Source organism: Mytilus trossulus, chromosome 7 (assembly GCF_036588685.1).
Source record: "Mytilus trossulus isolate FHL-02 chromosome 7, PNRI_Mtr1.1.1.hap1, whole genome shotgun sequence".
NCBI classification, from domain to species: Eukaryota; Metazoa; Mollusca; class Bivalvia; order Mytilida; family Mytilidae; genus Mytilus; species Mytilus trossulus.
Window position 1 is genome coordinate 78,963,747 of NC_086379.1, and position 17,909 is coordinate 78,981,655.

Below are 17,909 nucleotides of genomic sequence, written 5' to 3' on the forward strand. Positions count from 1 at the left end.
CCAATATTTTTTTTGAGATATATTAAATGTGTTCGTATTAATTTGATTATCAAAATCTCACACATTTTGAGGGCATTTTGAATATTATATTTTTAAATTCGAAAATACAAATGATCACGTTTTGAAAGAAAACAACAAAAATGGCGGACAGTGCGAGCGAGCTCGAAAGTGATACGAGCTCTATTGATGGGGGCCCTACGCTTAAACCACCATCTCCGGCAACATTAGAACAACTTCAGAAAAGAATAGAATCATTACAGCAAGAAAACAGAGTTTTAAAAATGGAGTTAGAAACATATAAACTGAAATGCAAGACGTTACAGGAGGACAAAAAAGAACTCCAGAAAGCCAGTGTCAACATTGTTAGCATATATTTAAATGTTAATTTATTTGTAGAAAAGGGATTTTCGTTCCGTATATCTTTTGAAATGTTCGTAAAATGTCTGTTTTTAGTCAAGAGATGAGTTGTCATTGTTGTCACTAACAGGACTTCCATGTCTCTTTGTCATTTCTAAATTTAAGATATGATTCATAGACTATGGGACATGTATACAATGTTTGAGTTTGTTTGATAGGAGAATCAGCAAGATAATGCATGATTTTGAAGTACACTATTATCATGATTAAAATTCTGATTGATTCAAATCAAAATAGTTTTATAAGAGTGGGGAAAACCCGACAAATAATGGATTGTTCCTCAAATGAGTAATCCGCTCTGGGATTCTGCTTACACAGCTATTTTCTGATTTGGCAGCCCTCAAAATACCTTTATCAAGCCCAATCAAGTCTATTCTGGAAAAAAATTGCCAACCACCTGGAGCTCTGAGGCCCCTCATCATGCTCATGGGGTGTCAAAGTACTCTCATAATCACATTTTTTTTGCAAATAAAATCACAATGTATTTTTAAACAGTCCTGGATAATCAAATAGTCCTTGCCCTTGTTTTCCAGCGGCAGTCAAAACATCCCGACCAACATCCTAGATGGCCTCTATTACAACAACCTACCTATTGTATGTAATGTTAACTTGTTCTCATCTTGAATATGCATAAAATATTTGCCACTGGATGTTAAGCAACCAACAATCAATCAAATATTCCTGAAATACTTGGTCTGGTAATCATCAAATAATCACTATGAAAACATCCATGCACTCACATGTTGTCTGCTCTATGGTCAGGTGGTTTTCGCTTTGACACATTCATCATTTCCTTTCTCAATTTTACTCACATAATCAAAATCTTTTACACATTTTTAAAAAAGACAATACTTATAAACATATAATCATATATACATACCTTTACCAGAGAAAAAATATATATCTTGTTTTTTTTTGGTTTTGACTTTTTTTTTTATTTTTACAAGTTATTTGAAATAAAAATTCCGTTACAAGAGGTTTTAATAACAATAGTGTCTTATTTTTTTAATCACTGCACATGTTTTATAATTTCAACATCTTGTCATGCTTGTTGAAGTATAGATCAGTCATTTTATTATGGTACTGTTAATATATTTTAGCAAGCCAGAGCTGAACAAGAGGAAGAATTCATTAGTAATACCTTACTAAAGAAGATACAATGTCTGAAAAAGGAAAAAGAGTCATTGGCTATGAATTATGAACAAGAAGAAGAATTCTTAACCAATGATTTGTCAAGAAAATTAACACAGGTAAAGTTTATTCATGTGTTGATAGGAAATTTTAAGAAAAAAAAGTATCAACACAAATAAGAAAAAAAAAGGATTATTACATCTTACAAAGTCTATCCAATGCCGATGCCAGGGGCTGTTTTAAACTTGCAGCGAGGTGAAAGGTTTTTGTTTATGCTCCCTGTTAAAGCCTGACTGCTTTTATGATGAAAAACAGCATTAAAAGTTTATGTTTGGGGTCATGCCATTTACCCTTCAAAATAAAGGACAATTTGTTGTTTTTGTTGTAAAAAAAGGTGTGGTATTAAATTCTTTAATAATAAATGATATTTTTGTTACAGCTTAGGAACGAAAAAGTAGAACTGGAGGAGACATTAGAAAAAGAACAAGAATATCAAGTTAACAAATTGATGAGGAAGATTGAAAAGTTAGAACGAGAAACATTGTCTAAACAAGTTACTCTTGAACAGGTACAGTTGTTAAGAAAGAACGAGAAACCTTGTCTAAACAAGTTACTCTTGAACAGGTACAGTTGTAAAGTTAGAACATGAAACCTTGTCTAAACAAGTTACTCTTGAACAGGTACAGTTGTTAAGATAGAACGAGAAACCTTGTCTTAAACAAGTTACTCTTGAACAGGTACAGTTGTAAAGTTAGAACATGAAACCTTGTCTAAACAAGTTACTCTTGAGCAGGTACAGTTGTAAAGTTAGAACGAGAAACCTTGTCTAAACAAGTTACTCTTGAACAGGTACAGTTGTAAAGTTAGAACGAGAAACCTTGTCTAAACAAGTTACTCTTGAACAGGTACAGTTGTAAAGTTAGAACGAGAAACCTTGTCTAAACAAGTTACTCTTGAACAGGTACAGTTGTAAAGTTAGAACGAGAAACCTTGTCTAAACAAGTTACTCTTGAGCAGGTACAGTTGTAAAGTTAGAACGAGAAACCTTGTCTAAACAAGTTACTCTTGAGCAGGTACAGTTGTAAAGTTAGAACGAGAAACCTTGTCTAAACAAGTTACTCTTGAACAGGTACAGTTGTTAAGATAGAACGAGAAACCTTGTCTTAAACAAGTTACTCTTGAACAGGTACAGTTGTAAAGTTAGAACATGAAACCTTGTCTAAACAAGTTACTCTTGAGCAGGTACAGTTGTAAAGTTAGAACGAGAAACCTTGTCTAAACAAGTTACTCTTGAACAGGTACAGTTGTAAAGTTAGAACGAGAAACCTTGTCTAAACAAGTTACTCTTGAACAGGTACAGTTGTAAAGTTAGAACGAGAAACCTTGTCTAAACAAGTTACTCTTGAACAGGTACAGTTGTAAAGTTAGAACGAGAAACCTTGTCTAAACAAGTTACTCTTGAGCAGGTACAGTTGTAAAGTTAGAACGAGAAACCTTGTCTAAACAAGTTACTCTTGAGCAGGTACAGTTGTAAAGTTAGAACGAGAAACCTTGTCTAAACAAGTTACTCTTGAACAGGTACAGTTGTAAAGTTAGAACATGAAACCTTGTCTAAACAAGTTACTCTTGAACAGGTACAGTTGTCATCAGATCATATTTATTGATTTTCTTACAATGAAACTTTTAATATTGTGTGATCAGTTCCCTTAATATGTGCAGCTGGGAAATCTTGGTTTTACATTAAATACCTGTATTGATTATAGAACAACTAATCAATATAGAACATAATCAATGAGAGACTGATCAACACATTACTTATACAATACTTATTACAACAATAATTGAACAATTTGGAATGCTTGGCAAATATAAGAAAAATATATTATCAAGTCACTTATTCGTCACAATCTACATTTTCTTTGTTGTTAATTAATCAATGTCACGATCCCTAAACTTAGACATCAACCTAGAAAATTAATAAACTCAACTATCACTCAATGAAATATTAATTGTTTATTTTACAGTATAGATGTGTAATAAATATAAAAGTATGCATACCAGACTTAGATGTAAGAAGATGTGGTGTGAGTGCCAATGAGACAACTCTCCATCTAAAATACAATTTGTAAAAGTAAACCATTATAGATCAAAGTACATTCTTCCACATGGAGCCTTGAATCACGCAAACAGCAAGCTATAAAAAGCCCCTAAAATTAAAAGTGTAAAACCATTCAAACAGGAATAGTTTTGTACAAATGCTGCTTATTGCATGTATTGTTTCAATAATTTTGACAACATTAGAACTACAAGAAACTTGTTTCACATGACTTTAAGATTTATCAAATAATCAGTCTTTTTTTGTATTTAGTTAAGACGAGAAAAAGTGGAATTAGAAAATGCATTAGAACAAGAACAAGAGTCCCTAGTCAACAAGTTGTGGAAAAGAATGGACAAATTAGAAGCAGAGAAAAGGTATGTTGTTTTAAAATGACCTCTATCTTGGGAATTTCGTATCATTAAAAATAAATTGGGTGTCAAGAATGAACTTGACTAAAACTTATAATATCAATCTTGATATATATTTGGACCCTGAACCATGAATTAATTTGTCAGTCTTTTTTAAAACAGCTTTACTGTAGAAGGCCAAAGTTGCTGAAAATAAATCCTACTTTTGCATGATACATTCCAAAATAATAGTGAGTTCAATAATACACTGTTTCATGCAGGCTGCCTCCACAAGAAGGGTTATTGTGTATAATATGCTGCATTTTAGGTCGAAATCTAATTCTGTTCAAGGCCATAAACTTAAATTTGACTTACCATTGTTTCATACCTTGATTATTGATGCAAGTTAGAGGATTCATTATCTTTAGGAAGTGTGTACAAAAAACTAAGACCACACAAGCTGGAGCTGTCAATGGATGCCCTGGATCTCACAGACATCTAATGGTAGTCAATTGAATTTTTGTGTTTGAAAAAGGATAGTTAGAACTTGATACATGTGGTTGTATGTTTATTATTTAGATTGCTTCAGGAAAAGTTAGACCAACCTGTGACTGGCCCTCCTTCCCCCCGTGATATGAACAATGGCGATACAGCACAGAATTTAACACAACATATAGAAAACCTGAGAGGAGAAGTCAATAATTTGAAAGACATGCTGCGGAGAGCACAAGTAGAACGTAAATATATATTTCAGATAAAAAAGTGCAGGAAACAAATAAAACTGAGACCAACAGGCCAGTATTGTTGTTTCATTTTCCTTCCTGAATTCCCCTTATCAAAATTGTCTTACTGTTTATCAGCCATGAATGGCTATAATTGAACAGTCAGCAGACTGATGTCTGTTTTTGTATAGCTTGCCCTGATAAAGTCTCCTTGTTAAGGCTAGTTATTGAAGTACAGTACCTAGAATTTTTCTTTATTTCCTGTATATAATGAAAGTAGACAAGTTTTTGAAAATAAACAACTTTACACTGTAAGCTTCTGAGACTGAATTTAAATTAGTAGTTAAGCAGGACTAAACCTTCAATACCAATCTAATCAGGTTAGGAATAGGTTTTTGATATGGGTTAAAAATTTAGAAAAAATAAATTATTAGAAATTAAATCTATGGCTATTTCATCTGTATAGTTCTACTGACAGCTATAATCAGTGAGAAAATGAAATTATTAGAAATTAAATCTATGGCTATTTCGTCTATATAGTTCTACTGACAGCTATAATCAGTGAGAAAATGAATAAAAATGGTGAAATACACCTGGAAAGATCTTATTATTCGATTTAATAATTAAAGAATATATTCATACATTGTAGATGAAGAAAAAATGGCACATTATGCTCAAGAAGAAAAACACATAAGGGAAGAAAATTTACGTCTACAAAGAAAATTACAATTGGAGATGGAAAGAAGAGAAAACCTTTGTCGTCACCTGTCTGAAAGTGAATCTAGTCTTGAAATGGATGATGAAAGGTATGTTTGATTTGTCAACTTATTGTCTGAAAACAAAAAATCAAATATCATTTTGTTATGTATGAATCTGTCTCCCTTTCAACAAATGTAAAAATGATGTTTTAGTAGTATTTATTCTTCTTCTGGCCTCATACAACCTGTGACATATAAATTAATAGGTAATTTCGTTTTTGATACTGACTATATCATGTGATATATCTAGACGAGCCCGTTAATTTTGAGTGTCGTGGGGAAATGTGGTTAATTTATTTTATCTCATTTCATTCATATATGCCTTTATATATTCTATTTATTAAAACAATAGATGTTAAGTTGAAATCTTTGTTTATTTTTATCTTTCAAAGTTGCCATTTTGTAAAAATTTATTAGACTGGTCCCACAGAGTTACTTAATACAACGAAAATTATTTATTCAGAAATAGTAAACCAGTCAATCATGTGATCCAAAGTGAAAAATTATGAAAATAATAAAAAAAAATATAACGACTCGCTTGCGTTGGATATCGCTGCAGTCAGTGCGATGGCACAGCGGGAAAATGTGATCGGGCTGAATATCGTGGCGCTAAAATTGCCTGGGGAGAACACTGGTTTAGAGACCTCTTATTTCAGTACACCTTTCCTATATTGCTATTATAACCTCAGGAGCAGGGTTTCCCCTGGGTCAATTATTTTTTTTCGCCACCTCTTTCGCCAAAACCATATATTTTTCGCCACTTTATTATTTTTTTCGCCAAGTAACACCAATATATTTTTCTTTTAAAAATTTTCCTTTTTATCTAGCCCCCCCCCCCCCCCCCCTCCTAAATAAGAAGTGTTTTTTTAAAACGAAATGAAGCATGTTATCACTTGGAATTGATCCCTCGTGTGTGGTGTAGTCATTACATGGAAGGGTTATTCTCATGCCAACCTTTTAAATAGATTTCTTCATAACGACAGTTTTCTTTTCTAGACCATCGTAAATAAGTAAAACTATATGCTTGAAACACGTGTGTCACTGAAACAACTTTGAAGTACCAACTCAAATCAATGATCTATATGAAAGTTAAATGATAAAGTTTTAAATCAGAGACCTTTTTTGCTTTTGAACAATATTCGTTATAACAACAATTTTCTTTTCTGGACTATCATTAAAAGAAGGAAAGGAAGCGTAAAAATTTTGCTTCAAACACGTGCGTCGCAAAGTGGTTAATAAATCCCTTTTGTGACATGTGACAGAAGCCATTTAACCTTATCATTTTGTCATATCATACAATCAACACCTTTATTAATTAGTCCTTTGATGTCGATAGCTATGAATGCAATCAGCTGATTATTGATTTTCTGTCAAAATCTAACGAGTTCAAGGTGAATTCCGAGTATTGTCTGATCGGTAAAGTCAGAGAAACCCGTAAAAAGGTAAATAAACAAGATGGCTGAAAATAAATTGTTATATATATTTCTTTCGCCAAATTCTTTCGCCAATGACGAATTTTAATCGCCACAATTATTATTTTTTCGCAAATTGCGAAAATGGCGACCGCCAGCACAAACCCTGCTCAGGAGTATGGACTTTTATACTAATTTGATTTATAATATGTGTTTCTTCAATTCTTAAAGGCATATCTCTGTGTCAACAGTTTATAACAGGAATAACAAGTAACTTTATTTACAAAAACCAGTAATATCAATCTTGTCAATATTTATTACAACCTTACAGAGTTACTGCTATTCTTGAGGAATCGATTTCTGTAAGTTTTATTGTATGAATGCTTACTGCATGTACTTAAAGAATTTAAACTAGATTGTAAAAGATATGCATAAATATGTGTTAACACATTTGTTTACAGGCATTTTAATGAAATGACAAAGCAGCAAGATTTAAGTCATGGTGTTAGACCTAGAACAGTATCAAGTCCTATCCCATATGGTTCTCCTAATACAGCCAGACCTATATCTCCAGGTTAGTGAAATGATGGTAGCTGTAGTCATTGTTTGCATGCCCTTTAATATTCCCAATTGTGTGTATTCAAGCATCAAATCTCAATTCACAAATAATGTAAAAATAAGAAAAAAATGTGTATCTGGTTTTAAACCACATAACGAGCAGACTTGGTTAGACAGTTATTAAATTCAAGATGTTTTGAGGTTTGAATTAACACAAATACTGACATTTGTTATAGAACATTGCTTAAAAGAATGTTCTATCAGGCCACTATAAACAGTGCTGATATTTTCACACTTAATATCCAATTACACAGAATTGAATTGCAAAATGGATGTCATTGATACATTTAGTATTTTATGGGGGGCAAAAGGAGAGGTATAATTTAGTGACTCCTGTATATCCTTTAGTTAATCAACACGTCTACCGAATAATTGTTAATAGTGCAGCTTATTTATACAGTAAAACCTTTGGTAGTGATTTGAAAAATCCTACAGTCCTACATGCGTTAGAACTTTCAGTAGTTTTGCTGTATTAGAAAAAAACTAAATGTAGTTCAGTTCATTTTGAATTCAGATTTACAATGGCATAATTGATTGTGCTTATCAGGGGAAAAAAGCTAACATAACTATACTTAGCTAAATTTCCTAATTACAAAATTGAAATTTAAATTTGAATATCCTTGACCAAATAAAATTTTCTTTAATTTCCACACTTTCTAAAATGCCTGTGTACTTTTTTGCCTTTTATTAAGTATTAAGAGCGAGTATGGATATAATTATAGGAGTGAATTATCCAGCGTTTAGTCCTCCAAGTCCCATGAGGAGGAGTACTGGTAGTACCAGCAGTACTAGTAGTGGAACATTTCACCCTCCCCACCATTACCCTGGAACGTCACCTCCTGTACATTCGCCCATGCAGGTAATTATACCCCACACACATTTTATTTCCCATTCAAGAATGTGAATAACCATATAGATTTACACTTATACTTCTGTACATCCATTGAGATTTAGTGAAGTTCTATCTTTCAATCAGAGTTATGTGTGTTAATATAAAAAGGAAGCTGTGGTATGATTGCCAATGAGACAACTCTCCTCAAGAGACCAAATGTCACAGAAATTAACAACTATAGTTCACCTTACAGCCTTCAACAATGAACAAAGCCCATAATGCATAGTCAGCTAAAAATTAAAAGGTCCCAAATGACAAATGTAAAACATTTCAAATGAGAAAACTTACACCTAATTTATGTCCAAAAAAAATGAACGAAAACTAATATGTAATTCAGTATCAAATGACAACCACTGAATTACATGCTCCAGACTTGGAACAGACACATGAATACAGAATGTGGACGGGTTAAACATTTTAGGGGGATCCCAACCCTCCCCTAACCTGAGGCAGTGGTGTAAGTCTTTCCCAGTAGCTTTAAACTTCGTGTTTGACATGATAGAAAGAGAACATTTTAGTCACTTTGCCTATCATTTCAGGCTTTTGTGACTGTTTGAAAAGCCTACCCTATAAAATGTCAGTGCATAGTAATTGTTGTGTCAGTTTGTTCATTTGTTCATTGTCTTCAGTTTGGATGTTTCTATGTGTGTCTACCTTGTTTGTACTTTGTATCCACAAATATTGCTACAGACTGGATTTCAATGAAACTTTCACAAAATGTTGCCTAGTGTTGATCATACCTTGTATCATAATGTGCACACCCTTTTTCATTGCATGAATTCAGGAAAAAGTTGTCACTTTTTGAAAAAGTCTATTGCACTCATGTTGTCTGTTATTAACTGTCTATTATCTAATAGAAGTTTACCGTAATATTTTCGTATATGATTCTATAACACTTTAGGTGTGTCAAAAGAGGACAAAGTCACCAAAAAAAAAAACGAAAAAAATGTGTTGGTCATTCACCCAAAATTGGAGAAGAACAAATTATTCAAAGTTTATTGACATGGTTGAATTTTCATGTCTATCTAGAATAATGTTTAAGCTTACAATATAATGTCAGTACACACCATAGTGCTTAGTCAGGCATATAAAATTTACTTTTGGCATTCATCAAAGAATGTGTTGTGACCTTAAAATATCTTAAACTTGTATTGTTTTGTTCCTGTCTTATTAAGATTTCCCCCACATCTGAGTTTTATTGCCTCCTGCCTGTAAGGCTACAGAGGGTATATTAATTCTTTCAGTCCTGCCATCAGAAACTCATCTATGCTCAGACACATTTTGTTATATAGTTTCATACATAATTTTCTGTCATCTTCTCTTTACCATGCTACATTGTATAATTTCCTAATAAAAATTGAGAATGGTAATGGTGAATGTCAAAGAGAGTACAAACCAACCAAAGAGCAGAAAACAGATTCCCTTAAGCAAAAATGTGTACTAGTTCAGTGAAAATGGGTGTCACACAAACTCCAAAACATATAAATGAACTAAGTTTTTTTTTAAACATACTGGACAAACAAAGGCCTCAGGCTCCTGACTTTGACAGACACACATGTTGTGGGTTAAACATTTTATGACCCCTATATCTTCTTAGTCTCTTTAACACTTTAACTACATTTTTGTTACTAAATGCCATCATGGTAAATTGTAAATCTTATTACATGTCGGTTGATACTGAGGTAAAATAGAAATTATCAATTTGTTTATTTTTTTCAGAAACCAAGACCTAGTACTGAAAAATTTGCTAGACCAAGCAGTTTTCCAGAAAGAAATGATAAAACCTGAAAGAAGAATTCCATTTCTTGTTTGGTGCTAAAAGTGATTTGTGTTTCACGCTTATCCAAGGCCAAGATTTCCAGAGCCGACAGGGGAAAAGACTGTGGTTTTGATTGTGCTTTTGCATTATTTTTGTTATTTGCAGTCAGTTACTGTTAGAAAAGGATATTCCATCTGTTTGTTTTTACTTTATTGTTTATAATGGAGGCACTTCTTTTAAGGAATTTGATTTTGGATATTATATTTTTTGTTTAAGAAAGGGAAACACTGGTGTGTTACAGATAATTAGATTTAGCATGCTTGATCCAAGTAAACATATTGTCATTACATATATTATATGCTTTTGTTTATTGTTAGTTTTGAGCACTTTATGATCAATTCCTTAAGCACTAGAGGAACAAGCAGTTGTATCAAATGTATATTGGCAAGTTAGATAACTTTTTGTGGAATTCAGTATGTTTGTGCTGACCATTGTATTTGAATTAATATCAGTATTTGCATGGTTTGAAATATAAAAATAAGTTCAAAGATTAATTTCTACTAATCCTGAAATTACACCTAATTTTATACAGGTATTTACAGTTTCTTGCAGCTAATCAGTTAAAATTTTACTATGAGCTATTTGAATATTTGTTAGATGTAAAATATCAATGGTTCTGCAGTAAAACACCTATTAAACTGGACTATAGTTGATTCTCTTAACTTTCAACACCTGATATTTTTTTTTTATAACATATCATCATCAAATTGAATTAGAATTGACCAGTTTTATAAAAATTATCATAAAACCTTTTACATTAATTGATAGTTACGTGTCTTAAAATGATCGACTGTGTGTGATTTAAATTACAGATTTTATACAAAACAGTCCTAAGAAATTTAGTCTAATTAGGTTGCAACCATTTGTCAATAGATTTTGTCTATTTAGATTAATTTTCTTTTTTAAGCTTTTGGAATGTTTCAAATAAGAATTGTCTGCAGATACATGTAACTTTCAAGTGTGTTGTTTTTTTCATCCAAGTTAACTAATGTTTTGACGGAGGTTGTGTTCACTATGATTTAAAGAGATGGTTGATAAAAACACACTGCATGCATAAAAGTTTTGCTCATATATTACAATACTATGATATCATTCCATTCTTTTAAAGATTTATAATGCATCTCAACATTTTTTTCTTTTTAAATTTTATTCGCCCCCTCTTGACTAATGAATATTTTTTCAATATGCTTGTACATGTATGTGTATAATTATTGATATATAGATTGTATTAAAAGCCTCTTTAGCTCAGTGTCTTGAAATTCAATTTACCCCTTAAGAAAAAAGTAAGTGTTTAAACATATACAATAGAAATTACCAAAAACAATATTAAAATTAAAGTTTTCTCCAGAAAGTAAATGCTGTCAATATATAAGTATCTTCTCCAGAAAGTAAATGCTGTCAGTATATTAGTATCTTCTCCAGAAAGTAAATGCTGTCAGTATATAAGTATCTTCTCCAGAAAGTAAATGCTGTCAGTATATAAGTATCTTCTCCAGAAAGTAAATGCTGTCAGTATATAAGTATCTTCTCCAGAAAGTAAATGCTGTCAGTATATAAGTATCTTCTCCAGAAAGTAAATGCTGTCGGTATATAAGTATCTTCTCCAGATAGTAAATGCTGTCGGTATATAAGTATCTTCTCCAGAAAGTAAATGCTGTCGGTATATAAGTATCTTCTCCAGAAAGTAAATGCTGTCAGTATATAAGTATCTTCTCCAGAAAGTAAATGCTGTCAGTATATAAGTATCTTCTCCAGAAAGTAAATGCTGTCGGTATATAAGTATCTTCTCCAGAAAGTAAATGCTGTCGGTATATAAGTATCTTTTGGTTGGTGTGTTGCTTTCTAGTAGTACAGCTTTACATTTAAAATCATAGCAGAAGTGTTCAAAGCTCATTTTACAGCTGATTTCCTAATGTTTGCAAAGTAGAAATTTGGTTAGCTTGCTTGCTTTGTTTGTATCATTGTTTATACAAGCTTTGAAAATGAGATTGACATCTATAAACAATTTATATAGGCATATATATATATATATATATCTTTATTTCCTCCAATAATGAAGAGCATTAGTTAGATCGATAGTTATAGTAAAGTTGGAAGATAGGACAGTATATGTACATACAGTATATCAAAATTAACCTTTACACAAATATATAAATGTGAAGAATGCGTAAAGAGAATAAAATTAAATGTTTATCAGCCTAAGAAAGTAGCAATTAATGTTCACACAGTAAAATCTTAAACATAACTAATTGTTTAATATGTAGAAATTGTTCTTTTCATCTAATTCAAGTCGCACACATCCAGTATATGTTTGTGATGCAGGCCCTTTGAAACATAGTCCGTTTATCTTCGTTTAGATCGAAGTCTGTATGACATGATAAGATGCATGCTAAAAAGTCTTTGTCAGTTAAGCTATGTAGATAGGCACTGAATTCGATTGGACCTATATCTATTAAATCACACCAAAACTTGTCCCTTTTTGACTGGAAATTTTCACAAGAAAGTACGATGTGAATAGTTATATCACCGAAAAACCTTCCGCACTTGTCACACAGAAAAAACGGTTCTTCATATGGACGGGTTAAGGTACATAGGTTGACAATAAAACGGCACTGTTCTATAAGTTCTATAAGGCATGGTTTAACCTGTATATATCATATTTGAATTTAATTTGGTGTTATCCTAATGATTGTACAATATACAAACAAAGCAAGCAAGCTAACCAAAGTTTTATTCTACATGCATTAGGAAATTAGCTCATTTTAAACACATTTCTAAGTTTGAAAGCCTGTTTTTTTGTTGTATTGCTGATAACAATGTATGTATTGTTTGCACCCATGAAACTAGCTATAGACTTTAAAGTACAAAGATATCTAAATATGCCTTTGTTTAGTGCTTTCTAACCTTCCTAGTTCAGTATTCTGATGCAATAATGTTTAATATGCTAAAGCCAAGATAAAAAAAAAGTCTTTTGTTCTGTGATGGGTCTTTATGGCACTGATAATGCTTTTTTTAAGAAGGGAATTTTTAATTTGTAAAAAATATATGAGTGATATTGGACTTTTGGAGAAATTTTTTTTTTTAGATAAATGTACTGAAAATAAAAAGTTAGTCTCAAAAAAGAAAGATAAAAAAAAGTATTTTTGCTTTAAGGGAAAATAGGATGACATTTAAATGATCCATTTCCAATTGTTTGAACAATCAAATTTGTCTTACTCACAAAAATGCTTGCAAATAATGTCATCATTTTAATACTATCCTTTTTTCATGATTTTTCTCTAATTTTTAAGCACTATATTTCCTGCTTTTTTACTGACTTTTAAAATTATCATAACTACAGGCTGTGTGCAGACAATGAATATCACAAACAAAATGCTGCTTGCACATATTTCACAAGTTAAGTGTTCTGCTAGTACATAAACATGGTCAATATGAAATCTTCTTAAGTGGTTGCATGTTTACATTGTGTACGTTTAGTTGGTGTCAAAGACTGTATACTACAAATGTCACACACTTACTTTGCTCAGATAAAGTGCTTCTGAATATAACATGATGCATCTTTATTTATGTAGTTATGTATGGTTTGCACCCAACTGTCTAAATTAATAAGATGCCAAAAATGTTTTTTTCCTATATGAAGTGTTAAAGCAATTCCTTTATCTAAAACTGTTACTGTGTAATCTGTGTTTAATAACCAAGTTTGCTTATATTTAGTCCTTGATTGACCTTGAAGCTTATATTTTGTCTTTGAAGCTTATTTATTGTTTGAATTGTCAGATATAATGGCAGCTATATAGATAAAAGCATTTATGTTGTATTGTGTAATGCATAAAGTAATTTGAAATTGAACATTTACTCTTGAATTGCTGATTTTAATAACAACGAAATTGATAGTAAATCTTATGGCTATTCTGTTCAGATTAAAGGTTAATTATTTGAGTTTGTTTACTTTGAAGATACCAACTGGTTGTCATAACAACAACTAATTGGTTTTATGCATTCTTCTTCAAATGAAGTAGTTGTTACCAATAATTTAACTTCTTGTTTAAATAAACCAATTTTTCAAGACGTTTCGGCCATTGGCCTTCCTCAGTTTTAAATTTTTCTTTCAATTACATGGCTGACATTACATAGGAAATACAAATGTAATGTCAGCCATGTAATTGAAAGAAAAAATAAAGAACTGAGGAAGGCCAATGGCCAAAACGTCTTGAAAAATTGGTTTATTTAAACAAGTATATAAAGTATGTTCCCTATTGGAAGAATAATTTAACTCTCTAATGATAGCAATTGCTAACAGATCTCTATTTTTGAACTTTAAAATAGAATAACTCCTAGGTTCAGGTAAATCGCTGTTAAGGAATTATCAGTTGAGTTGATTTCAACTGTTTAAAAGTTTGGACTTTATTTTGCTTTATATATGAAAAATGATTAAATTTGCAAATATAGATAGCCTTATGCTTGATGTCATTGATTTTGTAATAATTAATTTTATTTTTTCTAAAGAAATCTGTTGAATGTGTGTTGTAATAGAAAGCAGTTTCTCGTGAATGATTGTGAAATGTTGGTTAGTCTGAATGCAGATATTTTCAATATAGTCTTATAGATTTGCTTAGGTTTATCCCTTTTGTCTCTGGAAAATCCAACAGGAATTTGTAATCCAGTTTATTTAAAGTTGTAATTTGTAGAAGTACATTTTTATCCGTTTCTGGTAAATTATTGAAGCTATCAGTATTTAATTCATGTTACAGAGAGTGCAAAAAATGTTAAAAAAAATTACAATTTTAAATGTATAAAAATTTATATACAGGTAAAGCTTATAAAATATTTGCGTATTCTATCCTTTTTCTTTTAACATAAGGTAAACAACCATATTTCTTAGTCTAGTAAGTTTTGATACAGTATTGGTTTGATGAAGGACAGCTACTGATGTAGAACAATTGGTTATTAATCATTATCTTAAGTCACCTTATATCTAATTATCATAAAAAACATACCCAAGTTCAATTTACTTTGAATGCAAAAAAGAACAGATTTTGACATTTATTTATTTAATTCTGAATTCAGAAAAGTCAAGGTTGAAATCCTCTCTCTGGTTACTGATATAATGTAAGTATCCCTTGTTTTATATCCTTCCCAGAAGGATGGAATTTATGTAGTTAATCATATATATATATCATTTCTTTCTTTTGCACTTTTCGTTTTTGAACGTTGGAGTAAGTCTAGAAATTTTTGTTTGTTTAAAGATATGGATGTCAGTGATCCAAAGATTAACCCATTCAGGTATAAATATGTTTTTTTTCAAAAGTGTAGATTACCTGCAGTGTAAAGAGATGGAACTTAATTCTTAATTGTGTTCCACCTCTATTATAATGAACCAATAAGGATGACTTTAATTTGTCACCAAATTTTTGTCATGGTCCCTGATTTATATAAACTCTACCCGAATCTTATGGAGTTAAGTGTTCAAGACTTTGAGTGTATTATACAAAAAAAAGTTTGGAAAATTAAATCAAAATTCATATGGCAATTCTTACGAAAAGTCTTTTGAGGCAAAGACCTCATGATATTACAACTGATCTGGCACATTTTCAATGCCAATGGAATATTCTTTCTTTTGCATGCTTTATTTGTTTATTAGTTACAAAATGATAGTATTCACACCAGCATTCTCTAACTTTAGAATAAAGTTTTATGCTCAGCTAGCTTTCTAAAGCGTATATTTCATCAATTAATGTGATTGACCAAGTATTTTATTAAGCTATATAAGTCTGTTGTACTGTCAGACTGACAATTGTGATAATTTTTGTTATGTATGTGCTGCTCTGTTGTATATAAACCTTGTTATGTATCTGAGTAAAATTGACACATGATATTTCTGTTTTGTTTTGACTCCCAAAAAGCAGAGACAACTGGAAGTATATGTATCAAGATATAATACCCCAAGGCCCTGCTCCAAAGAGGAGGGGTTTGCTGTTGCATCTCTGTGTGTTGGTACATCTCATGAATTTTGTTGTCCCTTCTCAGGAACCACACATCAGAGCGTCCTGAAATTTAGTTCTAGGATTTATACTGTAGGCAGCGGAGGCATACACTATATCTATAAAACTAAAGCTTTATAAATTTAGAAGACCTGAATACTTGTATACAGATTACATATGTTCTCAAGTTTCTGTCTGGTTATGGCTATTGTCCTTGAACTCATTTTTAGGATTCAGTTTAACATATTATAAGTAATGAAATAATTATGTCAGGTATACTGAATCTTGCATGATCTACCGGTTCATTGTCTATTAAACCTTTGACCAACATTTAAGTATCTGTAGTTAATTCCTTTCCCCTCACACAATAAGCTATTGGTCAACTATATATGGTTTATTGAATGAAAGTAAGGTGTACATTTCCACCTGGCATATCGATATAGGAAGATGTGGTATGAGTGCCAATGAGAATACTCTCCTTCCAAGCCATAATATATAAGAATCATTTATTATAGGTCAAGGTACTGTCTTTAACACAGAGCCTAGACTCACACCCCAAAAATTAATAGTGTGAAAGCGTTCAAACAGGAAAACCGATGATCTAATCTATGTAAAAACCGAGAAATGAGAAACACTTATGGACCACACAAACAAAAGACAACCACTGAACATCAGATTCCTGACTAAGGACAGGTGCAAACAATTGCAGTAGTTTATTTCACCGACCTTATTTTCATGGTTCTTGACAAAGTTATGTTTATGTGATACTTGTAGTTTAAACCTGGTCTTAAAAGATTTTCCTTTTGATAAACTTTACACCATAAAGCTATACATTAAAATTACACAATGTATGACAGTCAAAAGACAATACTGCCTATCCAAATTACCAGATTAAAATGCCACAATGATTTGATTCACAACAGATCCTGACAATTATTCTATCAAATATGATATTTCTAGGACCATGTACCTTTAAGGATCCACAGGGATTAGACTAATGCTTATTATTACTTTGTACCTTGGATACAAGCCACCAGGAACAAAAGAAGAAATATATGCTTAATCTTCTGATATTAGATGGCAAAGAAGTCAAGTTTTATACATCTATTATAGACAAGAGTGGACACACTGAAATGTTCCCTTTTTGACTAATCTTAAATATAAAGATTTACTACATGTATCACATAAACTTAACTTAATCCAAGAAAATGAGGTCAAGGTCATATAAACCAAACAAAAAATACATGTACTCCTCACAATCATTCAATACACTAAATATAGTTGACCTATTGTTTATAGTTTCTATGAAACAGACTTAAACGTGAAAACCAAACATTGACCCATGAACCATGAGAATGAGGTCAAGGTCAGATGAACCATGCCAGGCCATCATGAACAGGTTACAATTGTTCCTTCAATAAATATAGTTGACTTAATGCTTATAGTTTAAGAAAAACAGACTAATACACAAAACATAACAATGAGCAATGAACCGTGAAAATAAGGTCACAGTCAAATACCTGCGAAACTGACATGTACAGCATTATATTTTTCTTTACACCAAATATAGTTAACCTATTGCATATAGTATATAATTAGAAAAAAAGACCAAACCTCAAAAAACTGAACCATGAATATGAGGTCAAGGTCAAATGACACCTGCCAGCTAGACATGTACACCTTACAATCATTCCACACGCCAACTATAGTAAAA

The 17,909-nt window shown here is 31.6% G+C and overlaps 1 protein-coding gene across 2 annotated transcripts; it reads left to right on the top strand.

Moving 5' to 3' along the window:
* Positions 1–65: 65 nt before the first annotated feature.
* LOC134725911 (coiled-coil domain-containing protein 6-like) lies at positions 66–11,322 on the top strand. Of its 2 annotated transcripts, XM_063590197.1 has the most exons (9): positions 66–362; positions 1,518–1,667; positions 1,988–2,116; positions 3,917–4,020; positions 4,573–4,730; positions 5,365–5,521; positions 7,347–7,459; positions 8,226–8,362; positions 10,115–11,322. In XM_063590197.1, exons 1-9 carry the CDS (start codon positions 141–143, stop codon positions 10,181–10,183), a joined length of 1,239 nt encoding a protein of 412 aa, XP_063446267.1. In that variant the 5' UTR covers positions 66–140; the 3' UTR covers positions 10,184–11,322. The 2 variants fall into 2 exon arrangements, with proteins under 2 accessions (XP_063446267.1, XP_063446268.1); XM_063590198.1 differs by lacking the exon at positions 8,226–8,362.
* Positions 11,323–17,909: the final 6,587 nt, after the last annotated feature.